Source organism: Somniosus microcephalus, chromosome 28 (genome assembly GCF_052327205.1).
Source record: "Somniosus microcephalus isolate GS21.2 chromosome 28, FLI_Smic_1.0, whole genome shotgun sequence".
In the NCBI taxonomy this organism is placed as follows: Eukaryota; Metazoa; Chordata; class Chondrichthyes; order Squaliformes; family Somniosidae; genus Somniosus; species Somniosus microcephalus.
Genome location: NC_141014.1, coordinates 34004101 through 34017975, shown reverse-complemented (window position 1 = coordinate 34017975; position 13875 = coordinate 34004101). Strand labels below are relative to the sequence as shown.

Here is a 13875-nt window from a genome sequence, read left to right as displayed (position 1 = left end):
GCTGTAAAGTGCCTAATCGGAAGATGAGGTGCTGATCCTCGAGAGTAGGAGCAGGGTCAGACGAGTGGAGGGTGTGAGCTGGGAAGACTTTGAAGGGGCATGACTGAGAGTTTCAGCAGTACTGGGAGGGGGTAAGATACGGATGGATGTGGGCGATGGCACAGAGGTGGAAATAGGCCATCTGGTATCTCATGGGTAAAAGTAAAGAAAGACTTGCATTAATACAGTACCTTTCAGATCTCAGGACATCCCAAAGTGCTTTATAGCCAATGAAATACTTTTTGAAGTGTAGTCACTGTTGTAATGTAGGAAACGCGGCAGCCAATTTGCACACAGCAAGCTCCCACAAACAGCAATGTGATAAATGATCAGATGATCTGTTTTCTTAATGATGTTGATTGAGGGAGTAATATTGGCCTCAGGGTATCAGGGAGAACTCCCCCGCTCTCCTTCGAAATAATGGCCATGGGATCTTTTACATCCACCTGAGAGAGCAGACGGGGCCTCGGTTTAATGTCTCATCCGAAAGATGGCACCTCCGACAGTGCAGCACTCCCTCAGCACTGCACTGGGAGTGTCAGCCTAGATTTATGTGCTCAAGTCTCTGGAGTGGGGACTTGAACCCACAACCTTCTGACTCAGAGGCGAGTATGCTACTCACTGAGCCACTAAGTACAATAAGCCCCCCCCGTGCACTGTGAACTCCCCAAGGCCCAGATCGCAGTTGAGGCTGGGAGTTAATCTGGAGTCTCCTGGTAGCTTTCCCGATGACCTACTGGATAAAAGACGCCCCTCGGTGCACCGCTGTGCCATACAGACCGAAGGCCTTGGGTTTGAGTTCTGGTCTGCGCTGAGCTGTCCAGTCTCACCCAAGGCAACACTTGGAGCACAATGGTTGTTCTCGGTATCCCAGGGCTACGAGGGAGCAAAAAATCAGCCAAGGGCTCCCGGTCTCAATCGCTCATCCCGCTGGAACGTGCAAGCCCCTGGACTTTCGGGGTGAGGACCGGATCGGACGGGGCTGTGACTCCCACCACAGTCGAGCAGCCCGTCGACATTCGCTGCCTCGCAATTGGACGAGCTACCGCATAGGGCCCAGCCCATTAAGATCTGTACCCCGGCACCTTCAGGAGAGAGAATTAGTTGGAAAATAATCATAGGAGCATCGGAACAGGAGGAGGCCATTCAGCCCCTCGAGCCTGTTCCGCCATTCAAGGAGATCATGGCTGATCTGCGACCTAACTCCACACACCTGCCTTTGCCCCATATCCCTTAATACCTTTGGTTAACAGAAATCTATCAATCTCAGATTTAAAATTAACAATTGACCTGGCATCAATTGCCATTTGCTGAAGAGAGTTCCAAACTTCTACCACCCTTTGCGGGTAGAAGTGTTTCCAAACTTCACTCCTGAAAGGCCTGGCTCCAATTCTATATAATAATCCAGCTACAATCTCAGTTATTGGCACGCGGGTGTTTGCGAAGTGTGGCGACTGTGTGCCACCCGCTCTTCCCTGTGCCAGGGACCGTCACGCCAGCCCCCAGGTGGTGGTCTGATGGGCGACTGGGGGAGGGGGTGTTGTCAGCTTTATACTGGCAACTGAAGCCAACCCAGCACCTTGGCGGGCAGCAGAACACTAAGAACATAGGAATTTCGAGATGAAGTAAGACCAAGGTCCATCTAGCTCCCCTTCTACCATCCTGGTAGTCGCACGACGCAACGATAATGGAGTTGCTGACTAAGCATGGCAATCGATCTTTATCAATTCATGAGGTGAGGAAACCCCCAGTGGTGGAGAGCTTTGGGGAACCAGAGGTCCAAACTCACCTATTCTTCCTGAGCCACACTGCACTCCCCACACGCCATCTCTCGAATTACTCATGTACTGGATCCCATCATGTTGTTTTCTGGACCAAATCTCTCTAATTTGAATGAATCGACACTACCTGCTTCCACCGTCCCCCCCCCCCCTGGGGAGCCTGTTCCATAGATTGACCACTGGCCCACTGAAATATTCTTTCCGCAGATCAGTTGTGAAGTGCCACCCGCCCACTCCGCTGGCCCACTCCCGCCGCACGCTGGAAGCGTCGCTTGCGTCCGCGCGGCACTGCCCGCCGGGGACCGGCTTGAATGCTTGGTCCTCCCCCCCCGAGATTTGGAGCACAGCCAGTACCACCCTCGCCCTGCCTTTGACACCATTGGTGCAAGTCATCAGCGTTGAGCAATGCAACCCAGGGACTTGGAGCATTAGATAGCCAGGAGTCATACCTCTGTGAGCGAGGAGGAGTGTCTTTAGTAACTCCCCTGAGAGGTCCGTCGCCCAGCCCTCCAGTACTGTGCACAACCCCTCCTTCCAGAATAGGAACAGCAGGAGGCCATTCAGCCCCTCGAGCCTGTCCCGCTATTCGATTAGATCACGGCCGATCTGTATCGTAACTCCATCTACCCGCCTTGGTTCCGTAGCCCTTGATACCCTTGCCTAACCAAAACCTATCAATCTCAGTATTGATATTTTCAATTCACTCCCTCCCAGCCTCAACAGCTTTTTTGGGGGGGAGAGTTCCAGATTTCCTCTACCCTTTGTGTGAAGAAGTGCTTCCTGACATCGCCACTGAACGGCCTGGCTCTAATTTTAAGGTTACACCCCCCTTGTTCTGGATTCCCCCACCAGAGGAAATAGTTTCTCTCTATCCACCCTATCAACTCCTTTTGATCAGTTCTGGTCATGACATTACAGGAAGGATGTGATTGCACTGGAGAGGGTACAGAGGAGATTTACAAGGATGTTGCCAGGACTGGGGAATTTTAGCTATGAGGAAAGATTGGAGAGGCTGGGGCTGTTTTCTTCGGAACAGAGGAGGCTGAGGGGAGACCTAATTGAGGTGTATAAAATTATGAGGGGCCTAGATAGAGTGGATAGGAAGGACCTATTTCCCCTAGCAGAGGAGTCGATAACCAGGGGCATAGATTTAAAGTAATAGGTAGAAGGATTAGAGGGGAGTTGAGGAGAACTTTTTTCACCCAGAGGGTGGGTGGGGGTCTGGAACTCACTGCCTGAAAGGGTGGTAGAGGCAGAAACCCTCATCACATTTAAAAAGTACTTGGATGTGCACTTGAAGTGCCGTAACCCACAGGGCCATGGACCAAGAGCTGGAAAGTGGGATTAGGCTGGATAGCTCTTTGTCGCCTGGCGCGGACGCGATGGGCCGAATGGCCTCCTTCTGTGCCGTAAATTTCTATGATCATCTTAAACACCTCAATTACATCACCCCTTAAGGAAGAACCCTGTTATTTGCCAAAGAAATGTGGGTACAAAGGAAAGCGTCTGGGAATCTGAATTTTGCGCCCCTTCTGAAGGGAAATGTTCAAGGATTTCAGGCGCTGGTTGGATGCTTCTGACTCGGATGTTGGATTGGAAGATCCCAACACAGCAGCAGCAAGATGAGGTGCTGAAGCTATCAGAGAAGCTACAGAATCCACCAAGCTTCCTCACGCCAGAAAGGCCTCATCACTGCCAGAGCTTGAAGTGGGGCGAAAGTGAGGAGTGTTCTCTCCTTTGTGCTGCTCTCTCAAGTCCACCCTTCCCTACGGCAAGAGTGTCGAGTTTCTCATTTGGGTGGTGGGTAGTGTTGTTCCTTGCTTTCTTTGTCGGTGAAGATGACGCCCGACCAGTAGCTGCCGTCCGATACCTCACCCAAGCAGCCTGAACAGTGAGCGGCAGCGGGCTACGGCACCAGGGAGGCTGCCACAGTCAAGGCCAATCCTGTCCTCACCCGATGGGAACTATTCTGCTCTTTGCAGCGGTGGGGGGGGGGGGGGGGCGGTTAGTGGGAGGGGGCGATCACTGGCTATTAATCAGGAGTTGGGGCCTTGGTTGATTTTTGTGTCCTCCCCTCCTTAGCTCAGGAGCACCGACGCCAATTGTAGTGCCCCAGCCAAGATCAACAAACTCAAAGGCGGAACTTAACGGCCTTTGCTACTGCTCTTAGTCAATCTCCCAGTCATTGCATACGAGAAGTTTAATCCAACGAGAGAGATGGGGCCCAGGGTAGGCAGACTGAATTCCATCCCCATTTCAAAGTCAGGCATTCGGTCCTTACGCTTATATTCCATTATAAATTCTAGTGTCCACGTTTAGAATGGAAACTGTCTATGTAAACACGTCACACTGTAATTACACCCTCCCACCAGTGGTGGCACTGCTGGCGGAGAGTGTAATTACAGTGTGACAAGTTTAGATTGTCATTTTCCATTTTAAATATAGACATAGGAATTTATAATGGAGAAAAAGTTAATAGGAAAATTGTGCGACGTAAGATTTTTAATTATATATAGATTTAGCGCATATTCATCTGTGTTCAGCAGGGAAGAGTACAAATCTTTGTTGTGTTTTGCCACAGACCCCTGCCATTTTTCTCACTTTTGTTCTGTGCACTGGAAAATAGAAAGGCAAGGGGTTTGCAAGAAAGAGTTTCTGCTTGCGAGTTGAAATGGGACTTTGCCACTCTGAGAAAAAGAACTGACTTGCTTTTATACAGGCCTCAAAACGTCTCAAAGCGCTTCACAACCAACAAAGTACGTTTTGAAGTGTAGCCCTACAACCCTCCAAGATCGCTGCGCTCTTCCAACACTAGCCTCTTGCCCAGCCTCGATTTCATTCGGATGCCAGCCTCCCTCTGGGACCTCACCCAAGTGACCAAACAAAATTTGACACTGAGCCACCAAAGAATATATTGGGACAGGTGACCAAAAGCTTGGTCAAAGAGATTTTAAGGAGCGTCTTAAAGGAGGAGAAAGAGGCGGGGAGGTTTAGGGAGGGAATTCCAGAGCTTAGGGCCCTGTCAGCTGAAGGCACGGCAGATGCGTGAGACTGATACCTGGGATGGCAGGGATGACGTATGAAGAGAGATTGGGTCGATTGGGCTTATACTCGCTGGAGTTTAGAAGAATGAGAGGGGATCTCATTGAAACTTATAAAATTCTAACAGGACTAGACAAACTAGATGCAGGAAGGATGTTCCCGATGGTCGGGGAGTCCAGAACCAGGGGTCACAGTCTAAGGATAAGGGGTAAGCCATTTAGGACAGAGATGAGGAGGAATTTCTTCACCCAGAGAGTGGTGAACCTGTGGAATTCTCTACCACAGAAGACAGTTGAGGCCAAATCATTAAATATATTCAAGAAGGAGTTAGATATAGTTCTTAAGGCTAAAGGGATCAAGGGATATGGGGAGAAGGCAGGAACAGGGTACTGAATTTGGATGATCAGCCATGATCTCATTGAATGGCGGAGCAGGCTTGAAGGGCCGAATGGCCTGCTCCTGCTCCTATCTTCTATGTTTCTATGTCACACCGTCACCCCCAAGTTCCCCTCAAAGTCACACACCATCCCAACTTGGACATATATCGGCCGTTCCTTCATTGTCGCTGGGTCAAAATCCTGGTACTCCCCGCCTAACAGCATTCACCGCACCGACTGCAGCGGTTCAAGAAGGCGGCTCACCACCACCTTCTCGAGGGCAACCTGGGATGGACAACAAATGCTGGCGGGGTGCACATCCCCAAGAACGAATAGCAAAAACAAATTCACCGTCTAAAACTGCACGTCAAGCATGGTCACTTGGGTGAGGTGCCAGAGGGAGGTTGGCATCTGTGGAAACGAACCCTAGCATGAGTCAGGAGAAGGGGAGAGAAAAGCGACGAGGGGGAAAAAAAAAGTCACGTCAGTGAACAAAAAAATGCTCAGGATCCCAAAGTGCCATCGGTTAACCCCGTTTATTTTTAATTAATAATTTGACGTAATAAAACTCACTATGCACTTGGTTTGAGTATAAAGCAAGGCTTTAATCAACTTGTTTCAAAACATGGAGGTCTAGTTGTACTTCACTAGTTCCTTGTCTTACAAAATGTCCCTGGCAAGCTGGGCCCACGCCTGAGTATTTATACTCCTTGGACGGCGCCACCCGCTGGCCGTCCAGTGTTATTTCATGAGTCTTTCTTCATGGATCATAAGATTCATAACATAATTAGTGACCAGTATTTAGCAGCACCTCTCGCAGTTGAACTAGAACCTGTATCAGGGCACCGTTCAGTACAGAAGCTGTTCAGTTTGCGACTTGACCCCATCTTAAGGGAGACTGTCGCAGTTCAGAGCGGGGCGGTGAGGGGAGCATAATTTGAATTTAACCCTTAGATTGTCAGATGGGCAATTCCATGGAATTCTATGCTCTTTGCATTGGCCACTTCTTGAATTCAACTGGCAGTACGATATTGAAGAGACCCTTTCACAGTGAAACAGCGCTGAGATACCAGGACTAGCTTTATTACAGTAATATTAATGGTATCTATTGCTGAATGTATAATTGAACCAATTTTAAATGCCTCTTTGCCAAGTCTTCTCTGTTCTCCTCTACACTCACGCCCCAATTTTAGCTTTGGTTGCAAGTTGCTGACTGATCTCCCAAACCATCGCACGTGGTAAAGTCTACCGAGTCTTTGTTTGAGACAACAGGCGGGTTATACCGTGCAATATACTGTGTATTATTCTGCTGCTGAGGTGGGACTGTGTTTAAAGTGACATCAAGGCTATTAAGTAAGCACAACCCAAGGTCAGTCAGAGTTTAATTGCTGCAAGGTGAACTAAGTTTGCGTACTCGGGTGCTTGTAAATTTCAGGCTGCAAGTCAGGAAGTAAACAGGAAATGACTGACTTTATTCCTGTGTTTTGATACTTGACAGGAGTGTGAAGGGCAGTCCTGTATATATGTTAGATTATTTATATATATAATAGATTATTGTGCATTAGTTTTAAGTATAAGTAATGAGCCTACTTGTTTCTCAGTACCTTTACCATCCTGCCATCCCTAATCACCTTGCTCTTTCCCGCTCTGCCTTTAAAAACCTCCTCAAAACTTCTCTCTATGGCCATTCAGTTCTTTCAGATCCTCTACTTTTTTGCCCGTCTCTCTCCGAAATCCTCTACCATTCTGTCTGCCTCTCCTGACTCGACTGCCCCAGCACTGACTGTGTCACTAACAGGACTGACTATTGCAGCACTGTCTAGCCGTGCGACATGTGAATGGCGATCTTGTCTGTTGTGCGTACGGGAGTTGGAATTTACTGTGTAGAGGGATCTTGTCCCTTGTGTGCGGGGGCTTGCGTTTCTGCTTAATCCTATCCGCGCCCCCCTCCCCAACGTCCCTATCCTAAGGGACCATCCATAATTGCCACAGACGGTTTTGCTCTTCCTCTTCCCCGCCCATCCCTCTTCCTCAAAGATCTTGTAGAATCACTGAGGGGCTTACAACAAAATGCCTGTAGAATTTGTACCCCCCTTCTTTTATGTTTTTGAAGGGTTTGTTTAAGATCAGCGCTGTGCCGGTCATGTGGTGACCAGACACTCGACCACGGGTTAGATTCTCTCCACACCTCAATCTTCTACTCTCTGGTCTTCGTTGCCTCCAGACTTGACTATTCCAACGTTCTTCTGGCCAGCCTCCCATCTCCCACCCTACATAAACCTGTGCTCATCCAAAACTCTGCTGCCTAACTCGCACCAAAACCATTCATCCATCACCCCTGTGCTCGCTGATCTACAATGGCTCCCAGTCCAGCAACGCCTCAGTTTAAAAATTCTCATCCTTGTGTTCAAAGCCCTCCATGGCCTCGCCCCTCCCTATCAATGTAACCTCCTCCTCCGAGATCTCTGCGCTCCTCTAATTCTGGCCTCCTGCGCATCCCGATTTTAATCGCTCCACCATTGGCGGCCGTGCCTTCAGCTGCCTAGGCCCTAAGCTCTGGAATTCCCTCCCTAAACCTCTCCGCCTCTCTATCTCTCTCTCCTCCTTTAAGACGCTCCTTAAAACCTACCTTTGACCAGGAACATAAGAACATAAGAAATAGGAGCAGGAGTCAGCCACACAGCCCCTCGAGCCTACTCCTCCATTCAATAAGATCACGGCTGATCATCGACCTCAACTCCACTTTCCCGCTCGATCTCCATATTCCTTGATTCCCCTAGAGTCCAAAAATCTATCGATCTCAGTCTTGAATATACTCAACGATTCAGCCTCCACAACCCTCTGGGGCAGAGAATTCCAAAGATTCACCACCCTCTGAGTGAAGAGATTTCTCCTCATCTCAGTCCTGAATGGCCGACCCCTTATCCTGAGATTGTGACCCCTGGTTCTAGATGCTACAGCCAAGCTTTTGGTCACCTGTCCCAATGTCTCCTTTTCTGACTGGGTGTCAAATTTTGTTTGATAACGCTCCTGTGAAGAGTCTTGAGACGTTTTACTATGTTCAAGGTGCTATACAAATGCAACTTGCTGCTGTTGTTTTTGAGGCTAAGCCAGGATGCCAGCTACTGCCCCTTTTGGGGGGGGGCGGGGGCGGGAGTGAGTGAAAGTAGGGTTTTACCACCTTGATGGATGCCTGTCCTTTCTTACAGTTGGTATCTTATGCAAGTCTAAGATTGGACAGGGTGATGGGATAGTAGTGGAACCGGGGCCTAGCATCAGGCTTTAAGTTTGGAGATTTGCTTTCCGACTGATAGAATTTTGATTGAAAATTCAAATAATTTGACGACCAGCATCAGGAGACCCTGAGCGATTGTGGGGGCGGGGGGGGGGTGCGGAAATGGTCTTAAGAAACAGAAATAGGAGCAGGAGTCGGCCATTCGGCCCCTCGAGCCTGCTCCGCCATTCAGTATCATTCAGATCATGGCTGATCTTCGACCTCAACTCCACTTTCCTGTCCGATCCCCATGTCCCTTGGTTCCATTAGAGTCCAAAAATCTATCGATCTCAGCCTTGAATATACTCAACGACTGAGCATCCGCAGCCCCCTGGGAGTTAAGAGTTCTGTTTTCAAAATCGAAATTTAGGTTTTTAGCTCAATTTTTGGGAAATTTCAAAAAAAAAGTCTATCCAACAGAAAGCAGACGGGGGAAGCGAGGCGAGTGGGGGGCCGGGTGGGTGCAGTGCGGGTGGAGGTAAACCTGATTCCCCGCCCTTGCTGCCTTTGAAACCCGGTGATCGGAGGCCAGGCAGAGGCCTGGGATTAGGGATCCTGCCTGGGGAATGAGGCAGGAGCGGATAGAAGTAAATTGGAAAAAGAATAAATTGCTTTCTGGAAGAGCTGTAATAACACCTGTGTCTTTTTTTTTTCTCCTTACCCAGTGACTACATCATCAAAGAAAAAACAGTACTACTGCAGAAAAAAGACAGCGAGGGATTCGGGTTTGTGCTTCGAGGGGCTAAAGGTGAGCTTCCTCAGTGCGAGATATTGTGTACGGTTGGCAGCGTGAGGGGGAACGCCCCCATTGTGAGCAGGGCTGATCTCCAGGCCTACCTTTGGTCTGGAGCAGTTGCTGTCGGGATGGACAATATCACTGATCAGTGGGACGGATGTAGCATCATAGAATGATACAGCAAGGGAGGGAGGCCATTCGGCCCGTCGTGTCTGTGCCGGCTCTTTGAAAAGAGCTGTCCAATTAGTCCCGCTCCCCGTCGCCCTGCAATTTTTTTTTCCTTTTCATGTATTTATCCAATTCCCTTTTGAAAGTTACTATTGAATCTGCTCCCACCGCCCTTTCAGGCAGCGCGTTCCAGATCGCAACAACTCGCTGCGTAAAAAATGTTTTCCTCATGTTGCCTCTGCTTATGTTGCCAGTCACCTTAAATCCGACTCTTCTGCCACCGGAAACAGTTTCTCCTTATTTACCCGTCATGATTTTCTATCAAATCTCCCCTTCCACCTTCTCTGCCCTACGGAGAAAAATCTCAGCTTCTCCAGTCTCTCCACGTAACTGAAGTCCTCCCAGCTTCTCCAGTCTCTGAAGTCCCTCATCCCTGGCACCATTCTGGTAAATCTCCCCTGCACCCTCGCCAAGGCCTTGACATCCTTCCTAAGGCTTGGGTCTCTTTTTCTCTCCTGAAAACAGAAGGCTGAGGGGTGACCTAATAGAGGTCTTTAAAATTAGGAAAGGTTTTGATAGAGTGGATACAGGGAGAGTGTTTCCACTTGTGGGGAAGAGCAAAACCAGAGGCCATCAATATAAGATAGTCACCAAGAAATCCAATAGGGAATTCAGGAGAAACTTCTTTACCCAGTGAGTGGTGAGAATGTGGAACTCGCTACCACAGGGAGTGGTTGAAGCGAATAGTATAGACGCATTTAAGGGGAGGCTGGACAAGCATATGAGGGAGAAGGGAATAGAGGGTTACGCTGATAGATTTAGATGAGGAAAGACGGGAGGAGGCTCGAGTGGAGCATAAACGCCGGCATGGACTGGCTGGGCCAATTGGCCGGTTTCCGTGCTGTATATCCTGTGTAATGCCACCCCGGGAGCGCGTGGGCGAATGAGTGAAGTTGTGCGACCTTCTCCTCTGGCTTTAGGCCAGGCTGCCACTGCCTTCTGTGCCCAGGTGGTGGTTGAGTGGCCACAATTCTGTTGAAGTGCAATAAAAATATTGCGAAGACATGCAGTGAAGTTACTAGAGTGTGAAGGGAAGGAGCCAAGCGCTGTTTGCTGCTAGCCTGTTTGTCTCCTGTCTGTTGCCGAAGAGCGCGGGCTCGTGTGTATTTATAAAGGCTGCATAGACATTTCCCCGGCCGTTCAGCCACTTACACTGATTTTACTCCACTGCCTGCTCCGATGGGGATGCAAATAAGCAAACCAGGAAACTTGTGTGTAACTCCATCTAGAGGCCACTGGCGAGCGCACCATTTTGTTTCCCAAAGGGCCACAGGCCCGAATTGGCAATGTCTCTCAGAGAGGTCACAAGATGGTTGTTGGGGCAAGTTAGAAGGAGTTTTACTCTAGGTCCAACTGTACGTGAAGAGTGCTTGGTTAGAAAATGTGGAGGGAGCGTCACTCTGTATCTAACCCGTGCTGTACCTGTCCTGGGAGCGTTTGATGGAACAGTGTAGAGGGAGCTTTACTCTGTATCTAACCCGTGCTGTACCTGTCCTGGGGGTGTTTGATGGGGACAGTGTAGAGGGAGCTTTACTCTGTATCTAACCTGTGCTGTACCTGCCCTGGGAGTGTTTGATGGGACAGTGTAGAGGGAGCTTTACTCTGTATCTAACCCCGTGCTGTACCTGCCCTGGGAGTGTTTGATGGGGACAGTGTAGAGGGAGCTTTACTCTGTATCTAACCCCGTGCTGTACCTGCCCTGGGGGTGTTTGATGGGACAGTGTAGAGGGAGCTTTACTCTGTATCTAACCCGTGCTGTACTTGTCCTGGGGGTGTTTGACGGGGACAGTGTAGAGGGAGCTTTACTCTGTATCTAACTCCGTGCTGTACCTGCCCTGGGGGTGTTTGATGGGACAGTGTAGAGGGAGCTTTACTCTGTATCTAACCCGTGCTGTACCTGCCCTGGGAGTGTTTGATGGGACAGTGTAGAGGGAGCTTTATTCTGTCTCTAACCCGTGCTGTACCTGCCCTGGGAGTGTTTGATGGGACAGTGTAGAGGGAGCTTTACTCTGTATCTAACCCGTGCTGTACCTGCCCTGGGAGTGTTTGATGGGACAGTGTAGAGGGAGCTTTACTCTGTATCTAACCCCGTGCTGTACCTGCCCTGGGAGTGTTTGATGGGGACAGTGTAGAGGGAGCTTTACTCTGTATCTAACCCCGTGCTGTACCTGCCCTGGGGGTGTTTGATGGGACAGTGTAGAGGGAGCTTTACTCTGTATCTAACCCGTGCAGTGCCTGCCCTGGGAGTGTTTGGTGGGACAGTGTAGAGGGAGCTTTACTCTGTATCTAACCTGTGCTGTACCTGCCCTGGGAGTGTTTGATGGGACAGTGTAGAGGGAGCTTTACTCTGTATCTAACCTGTGCTGTACCTGCCCTGGGAGTGTTTGATGGGACAGTGTAGAGGGAGCTTTACTCTGTATCTAACCCGTGCTGTACCTGCCCTGGGAGTGTTTGATGGGACAGTGTAGAGGGCGCTTTACTCTGTATCTAACCCGTGCTGTACCTGCCCTGGGAGTGTTTGATGGGGCAGTGTAGAGGGAGCTTTACTCTGTATCTAACCCCTGCTGTACTTGACCTGGAAGTGTTTGCTGATATCTAAAATGGAAAGTGTTCCATTCTATTTCCCAGAGCTAACATTACTCAGGTTGAGAACAAAATGCTAAAAATAAGAAAGATTCTCAAAATAGTGACAACAGCCCCAGCTACCTCAAAGCCAAAGTGTGCAGCGGTTGAGGGCAGCCCAGTTATCTCCCTCTGTTTTCAAGAATTGATCTATTGGAAAAGCTCAGTTCTTGGGCAGAAACAGATGTAGATCAGCCTTCCCGGGTAAAATGACCCTTGCTGCCTGAGCTCCAGTTCCTCCCACCCCCACAGCCCACCACTGCCCCCGATGCTGTGGAAGCAATGGAGGTTGTCCCTTGCGGAACGTGATTGATTGAGCTCGATGTCCGTGTACTTACAGCCCAGACGCCCATCGAGGAGTTCACGCCGACCCCGGCCTTCCCCGCACTTCAGTACCTTGAGTCAGTGGACGAGGGCGGAGTGGCATGGAGAGCGGGACTGCGGATGGGGGACTTCCTGATCGAGGTTAGTGTTCGGATCCTTCCTTCACCGAATGCGCACGGTTCCTTCATTATTGACCGGGTCGAGAGTTGAGCGGTTGCTGTAACGCTGCATGGCTACAGGTAGCAGGAGGGAGTGAATTTCGGTTTGAGAATTCGTTTTTTTTCGGGGGGGCTAAATTTGGGCCTGTTCTTTTTTTAAAAGGGGGATTCAGAAAAGATTCTGCCCTCAACTCCAAGCCAACAACCAGGGTTCAGAATTACCCGCAGTCTTTGTGGCAGTTTTAATGTGCTACTTTCCTTGAGTACGGTAGTGGTTATGTTACCGGACGAGTAGTACAGAGGCCTGGGCTGATAATCCAGAGATTAGGCCGCAGTTTAGCGTTCGGTGTCGGGATGGGTGCGTGTCAGCTGGTTTACGGGTTCCGGTCCCACCCCCAGCTGCCTCCACTCCACAGACGTGATTTTCCCTTGATTGGCCAATTAACAGAAATGATGATGTCATTTGATGACGCGTCATCTGCTGGTTTCTTTAAAGGGACCACGCACAATTTTATTTCTCAGTTGCTTTCTCAGTGTTTGACAGCATTGAGGTTGCTGAAAACACTGACAATCACTGCACAAAGGTGAACTCTTGCACCCAGGCTCTCCAATGACTCCCTCCATAGGCTGGAATAGATGGCAGCTGCAGGTGAGGTGACGGAAGTGATCTGTCTCTGGTGAGAGAGGTTCTCTCAATGAGGTGGTACTGGACATACAGTTGGATTTTAAAACTTTTAAGCTAAAGAAATCTGTAAATGTATTAAAAATGCAGTAACCAACATTTTCTTTGCTCTGAAACTCACCATGTGCGACATTGCATCCTTCGCACCACTTCTGCAGCTGTCATCATTCCACAAACATTACACCAGACTCACAATACGCCGCACTTACCTGGCATGGTGTCCGGACATCGGGGAAACCCGACCCAGAAGCGGGAAAATCGAAAAAAACAGGCTGAAAACTGCTGACAAGTACCTGTTAATCGGCAGGTAATTGCCTTTAATCCGTTTCCCGCCGCCAGGTGTCGGGTCCATTCGCAAATCGGGGACCCGGCACTTGAGAAAGCTGTTTGGAGGCGGGTTGACGGCGGGTTCGGGACCCGCCGTCAGTCAATAGCACTTTAACCTCTGACCCGCCTCTCTGAGCGCCGTCAAAATCGCGGCCTAGACATGAGCTCGTATCCCAACAAGGCAGTTTGAGAAACTTGGAAATATGAAAAAAAAGAGCTGGTATCGGGAAAAGTGACCATGAAGTTCTTGGATTGTCCCGACGTTCTGGTTCACTAATGTCGTCC

General features: G+C 49.6%; 1 protein-coding gene across 1 annotated transcript in view; it reads left to right on the top strand.

Moving 5' to 3' along the window:
- LOC147099528 (SH3 and multiple ankyrin repeat domains protein 2-like) overlaps positions 1-13875 on the top strand; it is a 177446-nt gene that overhangs the window by 136116 nt on the left and 27455 nt on the right. The window contains exons 9-10 of the mRNA XM_085969757.1: positions 9179-9261; positions 12440-12564. Of these exons, the coding sequence (XP_085825883.1) occupies positions 9179-9261; positions 12440-12564 (208 nt within the window). The remainder of the gene's footprint in view (positions 1-9178; positions 9262-12439; positions 12565-13875) is intronic.